The 13,563-nt window shown below is 45.2% G+C and overlaps 2 protein-coding genes across 2 annotated transcripts; one reads left to right on the top strand and one right to left on the bottom strand.

The window, feature by feature from the left end:
* The first annotated feature begins 3,610 nt into the window (after positions 1–3,610).
* Positions 3,611–6,408, top strand: timm23a (translocase of inner mitochondrial membrane 23 homolog a (yeast)). The gene is made up of 7 exons (XM_079182097.1): positions 3,611–3,975; positions 4,129–4,187; positions 4,292–4,385; positions 4,693–4,777; positions 4,863–4,921; positions 5,117–5,227; positions 5,598–6,408. Exons 1-7 carry the CDS (start codon positions 3,870–3,872, stop codon positions 5,720–5,722), a joined length of 639 nt encoding a protein of 212 aa, XP_079038223.1. The 5' UTR covers positions 3,611–3,869; the 3' UTR covers positions 5,723–6,408.
* Positions 6,409–6,685: 277 nt separating this feature from the next.
* LOC306713218 (elastase-1) lies at positions 6,686–8,764 on the bottom strand (the record flags this gene model as incomplete). The annotated part of the gene is made up of 6 exons (XM_079182866.1): positions 6,686–6,865; positions 6,956–7,119; positions 7,342–7,622; positions 7,726–7,820; positions 8,392–8,501; positions 8,629–8,764. 6 exons carry the CDS (start codon positions 8,762–8,764, stop codon positions 6,686–6,688), a joined length of 966 nt encoding a protein of 321 aa, XP_079038992.1.
* Between the last annotated feature and the right edge of the window lie 4,799 nt (positions 8,765–13,563).

Raw genomic sequence — 13,563 nt, 5'->3', positions numbered from 1 at the left:
ATACCGAAGGGGGAAAGAAACCCAAGGAAAGGGCCAAAACATGTTTTTTTTCCCACTTCTCCTTTTCTGCACTCTCTCTTGTTCTCTATACTCCCGCTATTTAAGTAGACATTACACACAGCGATGTGTGTAATAAGAGAGAACAAAACACACCCAACTCACCATGGTTTCTCAGAGGCATGCACATGTATAACAGAAAAAAAGGAAGGGGGGATCAGGTTTGGAGGACTAGATGGCTTGGGAATTAAAGGGAAATTGATTGTGCAAGCTCGCCCTCAAACATCTGCAGAGTAAATATTACACAGTCTGTCCCTGAAGTCTGAAAAGCCACCAATAATAACCTACATTTGTCATGGTAGCTGCCTTTATGGTAATTAGGCTCCTTTTTGTCTTGGGGTGCACTTATTAAACATTCAAATATAAAGAGGGGTGAGTAAAGCTGTGGGTAATTGGAGCCTTTGACACTTGAAGTTCCCTTTAAACTGCACATTTAAGGTTTCACACGCCAAAGAGAAGGAAAAAAAAGGAGAAAATCACACGGGGGTTTTCTGTGGTGAATGCAGCAGTGGGTGGCTCATTCGTCCTCTCCCTGCCCTTCCTGCCTTCATTGTGGAGTTGAGGGGTGATATTGAACTTCAGGCTTGGAGTTGAGCCGGGCTCTGTGGCCGCAACCCCAACACCCCCTTGATCACAGAGAGAGAGAAAGGACATAATGTGACCGCTGCTGACAACCCTCTGGACAGGAAGAAGCAGAGCGGAGACAGCGAGAGAAAGTACAAGGGAGACTGTGTGGATATAAATGGGTGGGGGTGCATGGTGTGTGTTTGGATGGGTGTGTACTCTTCTCTGTGTTTTTCCTGTTTTCAGTCAAGTTTTGTCCTTTTTTTTTCTTCTCCTAGTCTGGTATGAAACACTCTTCAAGCATCTGGTAATGTATTCTGCAGTCAGCTCTTCGCCATTGCCAACACTTGGGGCCCAGAGCTCCCAGCGCTTACATTCAAAGTGGGGTTGTGTGTGTGTGTGTGTGTGTGTGTGTGTGTGTGTGTGTGTGTGTGTGAGATAAAGAGAGAAAGTGAGAGGAAAAGACAGGTTGATTTACATTACTATGTATGCACAACATTCTCCACATAATGAACAGCTCCGGATTCTCTCCGCTTGGTAAATATTTGATGGCCGAGCGGCGGAATGATTTTAGCTGAATAACAGGAGTCCTATAAGCTGCTCAAAAGTTGTATTTCAAAACCCCGTCTCTCCCTTGTCCACTTCCCATGTAAATAAGGCCAACTCCCCCTAACTCCGCACAGCCCTCTGAGGCCGTTTAAAGACCCAGCACTGTCTCCTTGTCTCCTTGACAACCAGCATACACTGGGGTCCTGTCGTGGCCTCTCTGTCTTTTGTGTTTGGGAGCTCAGAGAGACAGAAAGAAAGAGAGAGAGAGAGAGATAAAGAAAGAGAGAGGAAGAGAGAGAGAGAGAGAGAGAGAGAGAGAGAGAAAGAAAGAAAGAGAGAGAGAGAGGAAGAGAGAGAGAGAGGGGAAGAGAGGAAATGAAGGATGAAAACCGGCCGGGGAAAAAAAGATAACAAAGATGACATCACAGCTATTTTATGCCACAACTGAAAATTTGGTTTGTAGCCCGATGATGATGATGAGGATGATGATGATGATGATGATGATGATGATGATGATTAGCCAGAGGCACAAAATGGGTGGCAGCTTAGTGTGAGAGTGTGTGACCAGAGAGAGAGAGAGAGAGAGAGAGAGAGGCCCAGGACTGAATGGAGCATTGTGGGAAAGACAGTGGGCACACTGGGCAGTAACACAGAGAACACTAACTCACAGATCATGCCAGAGAGTCTGAAAACACCCACACTGGGCGACAATGGCAAACTTCATCGCTCCACTTGGCCCCGTCTGAATACACACATACAATGGCAGAATCCAAATAAGATGCTCTGTTATTCGTGAAATTCAACACACTGAATTCCTTCAGTGCCTCTCTGTCCCTTTGACTGGCAGCAGATGGCCCGGGGCTGCGCTGCGTAGATGTGCGCGTACGTGTGCATGTGTCTGTGTGGTCTTCACCCCCCTGTTGCATCATGGGTGAGCACCCTGTAGGTTTGCAAGGTGAGAAAGTAATAATCCAAAGGCCCGACAGGTGTCATGTTTATTTAAGCCAGCTCTACCTCTCTGCTTCGAGCGATGCAAACAGTCTAACTAATTCAACTTGCACTTGGACCTGAGAACCAATTCAACTAAATCATTCAATCAAAACAGGAGTAAGTGGAGTGAGGACTGAGGAGTATCAGAAGCAACAGGTTTGACTCTTATGAAGCTGGTCTGTTTTTACTATCAGCTCTCTGCTGCCTCCCTGTGTAGCTTGTGAGAAACTCCACTATTGTATCTGACAAGATGCATAAACTGCAACAGGTGTGTAGTACAAAATGATATGATAGAGCTGCAACATTCACTTGTACCAGCTTCCTAAACACAAGTATTTTGGGGGCATTTTTGTGTCTTTATTACAGATGGAAAAGAGATCTGAGTCAGTCTTAAATCACTGACATTTCTGTTTATAGTTGGTGTCTAAAGCCACAGGGGTGCCCCATTTCTCATTTGTATGTAATTGTCAATACCTTTACATTTTTAACTATTGGTCAGAGTGAAATGAGCAATTTCAAGAACTCACTTTGGGTTCAGAGAAGTTGGGATGGCCATTTTTCAACATTATTAAGACAAAATGATTAATCACTAATGAAAAGAAAATCATTAGTTGCCGCATTAAACAATAGATGTAGTGAATTGTTAAATTACCCCATATTGTCCAAGGCTAAATAATAAATTATATACATTTATACATCCAGTTTCAAATCCAGATTCAACAACAATGTATTTTTTTCTGCAAAGCAAACCACTGAACATCTTGTGTCTTGTTGTCACTCCCAGAAAAGCTGTCAGCAAAAACATTTTCAGTTTTACTCTTATCACTTACTGTATGTATGGATGGGTAATGAAGGGGAAACTGGAATATTTACTGATTAACACAAATGTTAATACTGCAGGACAACATCTGTAAGGCTTACTGGCCTTTTCATGTAAACAGACCACTCTATATTGTTATTTCATGTATTAATTCAAGGTTTTTGATATTCATGTATTTTGTTCTATTTTATTTTTTATGTTTGTTTCAAGGATTTGTACATGTTTATTGAGTTCTTATAAGGCAAAAATAAATGGTATGATTTCACCTAACGGAAAGTTAGAAACATGATTTCATATATTGTATTTTATAATCCATATATGTAGTGTTGGAATGTAACCATGTAACGTCGTCGTGATAACGTGTTCTCTTTTCTTCGCGTGGAGTCAGTTTTGTAATATCCTGGTCGTTTCATACCTCTTGACCTGGAGGTGTCGTAAAGTCATAGGGCTTTCAAATGGTTATCAAAACGGCTTTGCAGCTTCATTTGTCACGTTTAAATGAGTTGCGATCTTGAAATCATGAGATTAAATTGATGTTTGTGACAGTATTGTAGGTTTTTTCCCACATGTCATGGTACATTCTGTTGACGTAACGACAGCTCAGCGTCAGTTGTCGCTTTACGGCAGAGCGTGCTGCTGGAGGTCAGGGGTTTGATGAGAAGGCGAGCTCAGTAGTCTGTAACGTAAAGCCTGTGTTTTCACCCGTACAACTCATTTAACATTCAACGTACACTTTAACAGGACAACGTCTGTTTGTGTCTGTTGAATCCAGCCTTTTTGTCGTTGATCAGTTTGTCTTTTGCGACATAGCTAGCGCTTGCTAACGTTAGCCAGCTCGGCTAGCGGATCCGGTTTTCCCCAGGTGACCCGTCGAGGATCCTCCACAGCCATGGACAGCAGCTCACAAGGATCGGGAGGAATGAAAGGAGGTATCGGGGGTCTCTTTGGAGGCGGTGCACCCGAATACTCCAACACAGAGCTGGCCGGTGTTCCCTGTAAGCTTTCACATAGCTTTAGCTAGTTAGCTTAAAACCGGTAACAGCTGTACTGTTACAGCTTCATGACCTTAACAACATTGTAAATACAACTTTCTCAATATATATAAATGTAACAAGTGATCTAATATGTCTGTTGTATTGTCATTTCAGTGACTGGAATGAGTCCTCTGTCCCCTTACCTCAATGTCGACCCTCGTTATCTGGTTCAGGTAAGCTACTAAGCTAAAGTAGCATTTTAGCTCTTTTTGGTGTTAAATTAATGTGTTTTTATGTATTTCTTCTGACCGTAACGTCTGTTGATCTTTTGTTTCAGGACACAGATGAGTTCATTCTTCCCACAGGCGCCAATAAAACAAGAGGGAGGTTTGAACTGGCTTTCTTCACCATTGGAGGATCCTGCATGACTGGTAAGAGATGAGCAACATCACAGTGTCACACTATTCTCTTACATTGTACCTAAAACAATTAATTTGGTTTATCTATAATTGTGACAAATGTAGTGAAAATTAGAGTATATTTGGAGCAAATCCCTTCAGCCAGGATCTCCAAATCTTGCAAAAACCTTCCCAGATAAGAGGAGGTTGTTACAGCAGCAGATCGTGTCTCATAGTTTGGGAATTACATGTTAAAAAGTCACATAATTTTTTGGTAAAACAGCTGAATGGTTAACCTAATGTCTCACTCAGCCTTTCTGCCTCTTTGTTGTGCCTGTAGGAGCAGCATTTGGAGCTGTGAATGGTCTCAGAATGAGCATCAAGGAGACTAGAGACATGGGATGGTCAAAACCTCGTAATGTACAGTAAGTATGGAGACGGCGTCTAGTTAACCAGCAGTATTATTCCTGTTACTACACCTAGATCTAAATGTGAGCTTTCTCTCCCCAGGATTCTCAACATGGTGACCAGACAGGGTGCTTCATGGGCCAACTCTCTTGGCTCTGTTGGTAAGACAAAAGATAACCTCAACTAGTATATTCACTAATCTCATGGATACAAATCACATTGCAACATGTAACAAAGCATTATCTATTGAAATGTATAATATTATTGATGTTGGGTATGTTAATTCTCAAGTTACCCCTCTTTTGAATGGCTTGACTCTTGTGTAACACTGGATTTATTTTTCTCTGCCATTGCAGCCTTGTTGTACAGTGTGTTTGGTGTGGCGATAGAGAAGGTCAGAGGAGCAGAGGACGACATCAACACAGTGGCTGCTGGGACACTAACTGGGATGCTCTTCAAATCAGGCAGTAAGTGTCTTATTCTTCTTGTCTTATCTGCCATTACTGTGTGTGCAGTGTTATTGACTTCAACCGAAGAGTGCCCCTCTGTACATAAAATCCTCCTCTTGAAATATTTGTGGTTTCACAAGTTGTCGTCTAAACGAGTGATGACTTTAATCTTGCTGAACGATGACAGCATGCAAAATGTTAAATACGAATGGCCGTGTTGTTATTAGCTTACACTTACTGAAGTAATTCTGTTGAGCCCCAGCCATCTGCTACTTTAGGCAAATTGGAATAAGAGTAACCTCCTGAAGTTGCTGTTGGACAGATTTTTTTAATGCATGTTTGTTTTATGTTCTCTCACACCCCTTCTGTCACTACCGTGTGTTTGCAGGTGGCCTAAAGGGTGTAGCCCGAGGAGGCCTGGCTGGTTTAGCCTTGTCTGGGGCCTACGCTCTCTACAGCAACTGGGACCACCTCACAGGCTCGTCCTCCTCCTCATCCTCCAGGCTGTATTAGCCCTCTCCCACACTCATCTGCTTCTACATTAGGGCCAAATGTCACACAGCCTTTAACCACAGCGCTAAGAGGGATTAGACTCTGGTCAAACGCAGTGTGCTTTTCAGGGAAGTGTGGGTTGGTCCCGGTTCGCTGGCCCCCCCCCCCATCCCCTGTAGACACTTTCTTTTCCAGGAGCGCTCTTGGGGAATTGAATGAAAAAGAAGATTGGACTAAATTCCACTGGAAATCTAGATTTAGATCCTATAACGCCCCTCTCTTTCTTTATCCTCTGAGCTGTTTCTGTGAGTGATCTGATCAGTAATAAGAAAACACCTTGAGGATGTTTTATAAAGATGTCATTTGTTATATCATTGTTTATGGGAGACTTGGTATTCTTCTTTGATGCTAGTCTTGAAATCAATGAACCCATGATATTTGGGTTAAAAGAGCCAATTTATAAGAGGACATCTGGTGTGTGGTTCACCAGATGAATGGACTGAAAGACTTCTTTAGCAGGAGAGCGAAGAGATTTTCAACTACGATCCACAAACAGAACTGAGCCTGATGGTCGGCTCTACTTGTATTTATTGAAGCGTATCTGCGGTGGTTTCTGTTTTACTTTGCAAGAAGTGATCACTGTAAAGCTGTTTATGTGTCTCCATCAAACCCGCTGTACTAAAGACTATATTAAAAAATGGGAAATGTTGACAAATATTTTGCTTTTAACCAATTTTATTGCGTGAATGTAGACTGGATGTAAAAAGGACGTGAGTCGTGTATACTCTGCAGTGCTCTGCCACAACTTTCTGCTGTTGTAAAACCAGAGTAGTGCATGAAGACTAAAATATGGTGTGTTAAGAAAACAATAATTTCACATTCAGAATGTGCATTTAAATCTTGAAGTGGAAGAAACAGATTGTAAGTCAGACATGAAACGGAGCAGAGCTTATGTTTGCCGTCGGCGCTGAGTCAGGCGCCCGCTTAGTGCAGGAAGAAGTCCCTGATGCGCGTGGCCTCGATCCAGGGGATGTAGGCGGCGGTGCGGGTGAAGACGCTGGGTTTGTTCTCCACAGTGCAGCCGATCGGGCCGAAGCTCACCACGCCGTGAACCTCCCAGCTGTCCTGCCCCTGCTGACACAGCAGAGGACCACCAGAGTCGCCCTGGGAGAGGAAAAGGGGGAGAGACGGGTCGTCAGGTAAAAATGTATTCTCACTTCTACCTCCAACTCTGTGTGTAAATCTCAGTTCTACCTGGCAGGCAGCAGGCGGGCCCTCGGTGTCCCTGAACCCGGCACAGATCATGGAGTCTCGGACACGGTCGCCCCAGAACTTCTTCTGCCGGCAGGTCTTGAAGTCAATGATGGGCAGGCGGGCTTGATTCAAGGCTTCTGCGAGAGACACATTCTCCTTCCCACCTGAAATGTGTTCAACAGTTTAAGTTTAAACCTATTTATCAACGCTAGCCAGACTGAAATATCTCCACAACTGTTGGACAGATGGCGACAACATTGTTTTACACACATTCATGATCCCCAGAGGATGAATCCTATTCATTCACTGGCTTTTCCTATTGCACAACCAGCAGTGGACCAAATGACACTTCCCCTTCTCATTTACATCCCCTCTCCTCCACTCACCCCGGGTGTCCCCCCAGCCGGTGACCCAGCAGTAGTGTCCTGGATTGAGGCTGGTCTGCTTGCGCGGCAGGCAGGCGTAGCGGATGAAGTTCGAAGGGACGATGTCTTTGGCAGCCTTCACCAGGGCGATGTCGTAGTCCAGCTCGCTGTGAGTCGGGTAGCGGAAGTTCTCGTGCCGGTAGATTCTCTTCACGGGGAAAATCCTCTCTGCCTTCTCTGAGCGCTTCAGCTGGTGCTTCCCCACGACGATCCTCCAGCTCCCAGCATCCTCAGCTTTACCTCTAATAGGCCAAAAAAAATAGTTAAAGCACGGCCTTCGTGGTTTTCCCAAAAACGTATTCAAATCACAACTAAATCCTCTACTCTGTGCTCAGGGTTTCTTACTTTTGGAAGCAGTGAGCAGCAGTTAGGATCCAGTTCTTGTGGATGAGGGTTCCTCCACAGACATGGATGTAATGTTTACTTCCCCTGGGACGAACCTACGAGAAACAACCAGACAGATCAGTGATGAGGAATTATTTCCTAACACTTTATAATAAGGGTACAAATCATATACTTAGGTAATACTTAACTATTGTATGACACATGGTGATTTAATGCAAGACTTAGTTACAGTTACTTTTGCTCAGCCTCTCCATTGTTCGTATATAACTACACTACTAGTCCTGAAGTAAATATTCTCATAGAAATATGAAGCTATTTTTTTTAATCTTTGTTGGTGCCAACAATTGTTGCTGAGATGGTGAGAAATCAAGATACAACTGCACCAACAGATGATCAGATGTACACATTGAGATAATAAATTGAAGGCGTCACCTTGGCCTATGGGAACTTTTCATGGGCATTTTTCACTATATTCTGAGGTTTTATACACTAAAATATTAATTGAAAACATCAATCAACACACAAAGTAATCATGGCAATAACTGTTTGTAGAAGGGATAAGAGTTTGGCCGGGGTTCAGTGTGCTGGAGTTTCTTATGATAAATTTCATGCAGTCAATTCAAGACCCACCAATACTGAACCACACCAACCCAAAGGCAAGTTTACCTGCAGAGAGACCTGCCAGGGCCAAGAGTGAGGTCTGGCCTCGTTCCCAGACACAATCCTCTCAGCCATGTTGGGCTTAAAGTGAGCCATACCACAGTCCCTAGGCCAGTCTAAGAGGAGAAGAAGACAAGATGAAGCTCTTAAAACAGAGAACAGACATTCAAATCAAACACATTTTAAAGTATGTTTTAACAGGAGCCTTGGAGGTGTGTGTTTGTGCATGCGTTTTGCCCTCACCCAGGTGGAGGAGCTTGTGCTGAGGCTGTCGTCCTGGTGTTAATGTGTATGCAGCTGCAGGCAGCGATGCCTTGCTCAACAGCAGCGGCAGCAGCAGAGACAGAAGGAGGAGCAGAGGAGGTCCCGGTACAGCCATCGTCTATCACAGAATCAGAGGCCGGCACACTTTCCACGCTATTTATACCGGGCAGCAATCGCAAGCAGGTGTACACATACAGTACACACGCATAACGGTAGGACAATGAGCGGTGTCACAACAAAGGCCGAGCGCTGGATTGTTCTCCTGTAGCTGCGGGTTTCCACTGCCGCTGAGAAGAAGGGGATTTCGGGGAGTCCCATCAGCACTTTCACATACATATAGTATGCTCAAAGTACACCCACACGCGCAGCACAAAGGCAATGCAGCACTGTACACAAACATCACATCATGTCACGTGACTTACAGCGATGACACAGTGACCTGAACATGACCTTCATCTCTGATATAAAAAATCTCCCCTATAGTTCATCCTGTGTAAACATGACTCAGTAGAAAAGATGTTACCGATGTGTTTACCTGCCAAAGACGGCTTGAATGGATATTACCGTTATTGTGGTTACTTGTCAATCAAAACTATATTATCAGTTTAGACATTGGCTGATAAATAACAAGGAATTGCAACACAGAAAAATACATTTGATCAGAGAGCAGCATGGCTCTTATGTCGGTCCACCATTTGATATCTCAACTCTTTGATGGATTGGCGCAACATTTTGCACAGACATTCATGATCCCCAGAGGATGAGTCCTAATAACTTTGGTGATCCCCTGATTTTTCCTATGGCGCCACTGTGAGGTTTGCATGTCTAGTTTTAAAGGCACAGGTGTAGGTTGTGGTGGCATCTAGCAAAACTGGTAACGTGAGCCGCAGAGGGCAAAGTCGCGGTAACGCCTGATCTTGCTCAGAGGCTAATCTTACGAGATCAGACAGCGGCTGGTGGTACAACGGTTTTGCACTCTGCAGAGAACTGCGGTTGCCTTCTGGTGACGTAAAAACATGGAAGGCTCACTCATGAGCCAGTGTTTGGTTTGTCCGTTCTGGGCTACTGTAGAAACATGGCGATGCAACATGGCGGACTCCATGAAGTGGACCCGCTCCCTATGTAGATATGAACGACTCCTTCTAAGCTAACGAAGCTAACGAAAACACAACAATTCTTAAAACTTTGGTAATCATTTGTCATCATCAGGTCAATGTGTCCAATACTTTGGTTTATGGCCAAATATCTGCAAAACTAACTACATCAGCTTCAGGTTTACCTTCTTTTTCGTGCTAATGAATGCTAACATGCTAAACTAAGATGGTGAACTGGATTAACATTATACCTACTAAACATCAACATGTTAAGTATAATTTGTTTGGCTGTAGACTCTAATTAGTTCCGTCACAATTGTCAAACACATTTTATAGGTGCTGACGGTTGTTGTAGCAACGAATCACCACAATAACTAGTATTTGGTGGATGATTCAGAGTGACAGCTGCTCTTATTTGACCTGAATATAAAGTAAGAATACATAAATGAAAAGCAATAGTGACCTTCATGCCCGCTCCACATCTGTGAAAATATGACAACAATAACTGCAGTGGAAGCCACTAGTGAGTTGAGTCTGTGGTGAATGAGAGAGAATGTGCCCGCTCGTCTGAATGGCAGCGCCTGAATGGTCAAACCTCACCACTGTGGTTCACCAAGTTTACATGCAACTCAACTTTGTGTACGTTTTCCACAGTGAATGAGGTGAGCGAGTGTGGGATGATGAGGGAGGCGGAGTTCAGTGTGTTTTTGAGTTAGTGTGCTCAAACAACATGTTTGAGCTGAGTCACCTCCTGTGTGATTATCTGTGTAAATATTTGAGAGTAAATCCTAACATGTGCTTTCTCAGCTCTTCCCTTATTTTGTTAGATCTTGGCTGCATCTTAGAGGAATAAATCGTCTCAGGTTTTTAGAAAATAAATAAGTACAATAAAAAAGAATTGAGTAATATATTCTTTATATAAATGATACTTTCAATGCATATTTACAACAAACAACTCTTTACTGGCTTTTTTGCTTGATGTTTTGTTCAAGCATATTTTAGAAGAATAGTAACTTTAAATAAGAAGAGAGATTACATTTAGTTTTCTATCCCAAAAACATGCAGAGGGGATTCACTTTTTGTGTCTACAAGAGTATCTTCAGGTTGTATTCCTTTCCAACTGCATACAGCACTAACAACCTCAACACATTATTGAGTGCAGCCTTTTTGGGACTTTTCCATCCAATAGAAATTACACCCTCTCTAAAAAGTAGATCCTAATGAGTGGAGGAACAACATTTCTAACATTTTATCTCATCTTTTTACCAAATGACAAAGAGAAAGTCTCAACAGCAGGATGAAAACCAAATGAAAGTGAGAGCTGCTCCCAACGTCAATGAGTTTATTAGCAGTTCATTTGTGCATATTGAGGACTTGATCAGCCATAGATTTTAGTCTTCTAAATCAGTCATTTGCCTTGCTGGAGCCTCCACACCACCCGGGCTTCTTCAGTGACCTGATCACACTCTTCTTGCGGATGTGTCCACTCCCACTCGAAGGTGATTTAGGATAGGTGGTGCCTTCCTCTCCGTATACCTCGTCCTCTACTTTTGCATAAGCTGCCTCTGCTCTGCTTATTCTACGAACAGCTTCTGCTGTTTCCTCCTTTTTCCGTCTGCCTTCCTCTTCCACCTCCCTCCTCACTCCGTCTTCCTCTGGTGTCCCCTCACTCTCGCCCTCCATACAAGTCGAGGTAATAATCATCACAGGCGGATGAAGATCTGGGGCGATGGCCTTCACCACGTTCGATATGAGAGGAGGCTTCGGTGCTTTCTTCTTCTTCGAGGTACGTTTCGGCGTTCGAGGGCTGTTCTGGAGCTCCAGATGTTTCCGTATGGCCGTGCTCAGCACCTCTGGGTCCAGCGATGCTCCGTGAACGTCCCATGTCATCCCGTCCTCGTCCCACTGCACCTGCTTCATGCTGCCCCTCCTCCCCATCACGTCCCCGTCCTCTCCCAGCTTCATCTTCAGACACGACCTCCTCCTCTCCAGTTTGTGCAAGGAGGCAGAGTTGACGTCCCACGTTAGGTCGTCTCCTCGCCTCACCTCCTCCTCCTCGCCGCTGCTCACCGGGAACATGCTGGAGGACGGCGACACCAGATTGGAGTTGGACCCCACTAAGGACTTCAGGTTCAGTCTTGATCCAGGCGGTGAGCCCAAGAAGGAGTGGGAGCCCATGTTGGAGTTGCACATGTTACTCCTGAGGCCCCACAAGGAGCCAACGGGAGACGTCTGCACCGCTGCATCCACCAGCTCCAGCTGTGAAGTCATTGTTCCTTCCTCCCTGAACACCTGTGCCCTTGTGATGCCCTCTCTGGTGTTCAAGTTGCACCTGCAGCAGTCCCCCAATAGCGAATCGCTCAAAGAAGAAACCAGGGGTGACTTCCAACCGCGGCCTGTCGGACAGCTTGGCCCCGGCTGCCACGGCAGCTCAAGATGGCAAACTGAGGCTCCTCTTCCTGATTCCTGTTCATCATCTGCTGGAGAAGTAGGTGTCAAGTAGTTTAACATTTGCGCCAGGCTTCTGTCTCCTCCACCCTCCAACAGCTCCGTGCCACCAGGACTGTGCAGCTCCTCTATCACGTCATCAACAAGGCATCGAGCATCTGATGACACACCTGCTTCTGCTAAGCTAACAGACGACGGGATCGGGGATGGGAATGTAAAAGAAAAAGAGTTGTTCTCCAGGAAGCCCTCGTCCTCTGTGCTGGTGAGCTGGAGGAGATCGGGGGAGTTCGACGGCAACGGTGAGGAGGTGTGAGCCTGCAGGGGTGACTGCAGGGGAGAGAGTTCGGGGGAGTCTCCCTGCTGATGTGTGCTCAGCATCAGTGTTGAAGAAGAAGTTAAAAGATCTTCAGGTGGTAGAGTTGGTGTCTGTAGGGGGGAGATGAAGTGAGAGGGTGTGGTTGGTGAAGAGGTTGATCTGAACACCGGAGAACAAGGGGTTTCCTGGGTTAGACTCGAGGGCCGTGAGGTGCCACCTTTCCACACAATTGTGTCTGGAGTGCTGCTGCGGCTGTGTGTGCTGCTGCTGCACGCGCTCCAGCGATGCATGTTGGTGATCCAGCGCTCGCTGAGGGCAGTAGGGCTGTGCACGTCCGAGTGCTGGGCAGAGAGCGATGACTGGTGGCTGTTGGTGGAGTTGATGTGCTGCCACATGTGAGGGTGCAGCTGCTGCAGCGTCACTGAGTTCCGCTCGGAGTGAGTGTTGGTGCTGGAGCTGCGTTTCAGGTCTACGCGAGTCCAGGCCGGGTCCCGCTTGTGCGGCGGCCCCGTCGCCATCACCACATCCATGGAGCTCTTAGAGAGGGAGAAAATGGGCGCCTGGTCATCGCCATCCTCCGGTCCCAGAATCTTGGCTTCACTGGAGTAAGAGGCCGACTGACTGACTGAACAACAGACGGGCTGGTAGCTCTCAGACAAGGGACGTCCGGGCCTCGCCATGGCAACAGCACCAACCTGTAAAGAAGACACAGATTTGATTTTTATCCTTAAACCTTTTAATTACAATTTGTGTTTTTTAAAACTAAGCTAAACCTATTTCTAACCTGAACCTTAAAACCAAGTCCGAACCATCAAATAGGCCTTTGAAGAAGTGAGGACCGGCCAAAATGTCCTCACTTCACAAAAAATGTCCTCACCCTGAAGGTCTAAAACTCAAACTGGTCCTCACAAAGATAGATATACAAGTCCAAACACACAAAGACTCCTGAAGACAGGCACTCCCAGATTACCCTAATGGGATTACACAATCCAGATTAATTGATTATTGAGACAAAATGTAGATTGATTGAGACAGCTTAAGTGAGCATTTGGCCTT

This window comes from Pholis gunnellus (genome assembly GCF_910591455.1).
Source record: "Pholis gunnellus genome assembly, chromosome: 21".
Taxonomy (NCBI): Eukaryota; Metazoa; Chordata; class Actinopteri; order Perciformes; family Pholidae; genus Pholis; species Pholis gunnellus.
This window is presented reverse-complemented; position numbering and strand designations above follow the sequence as displayed.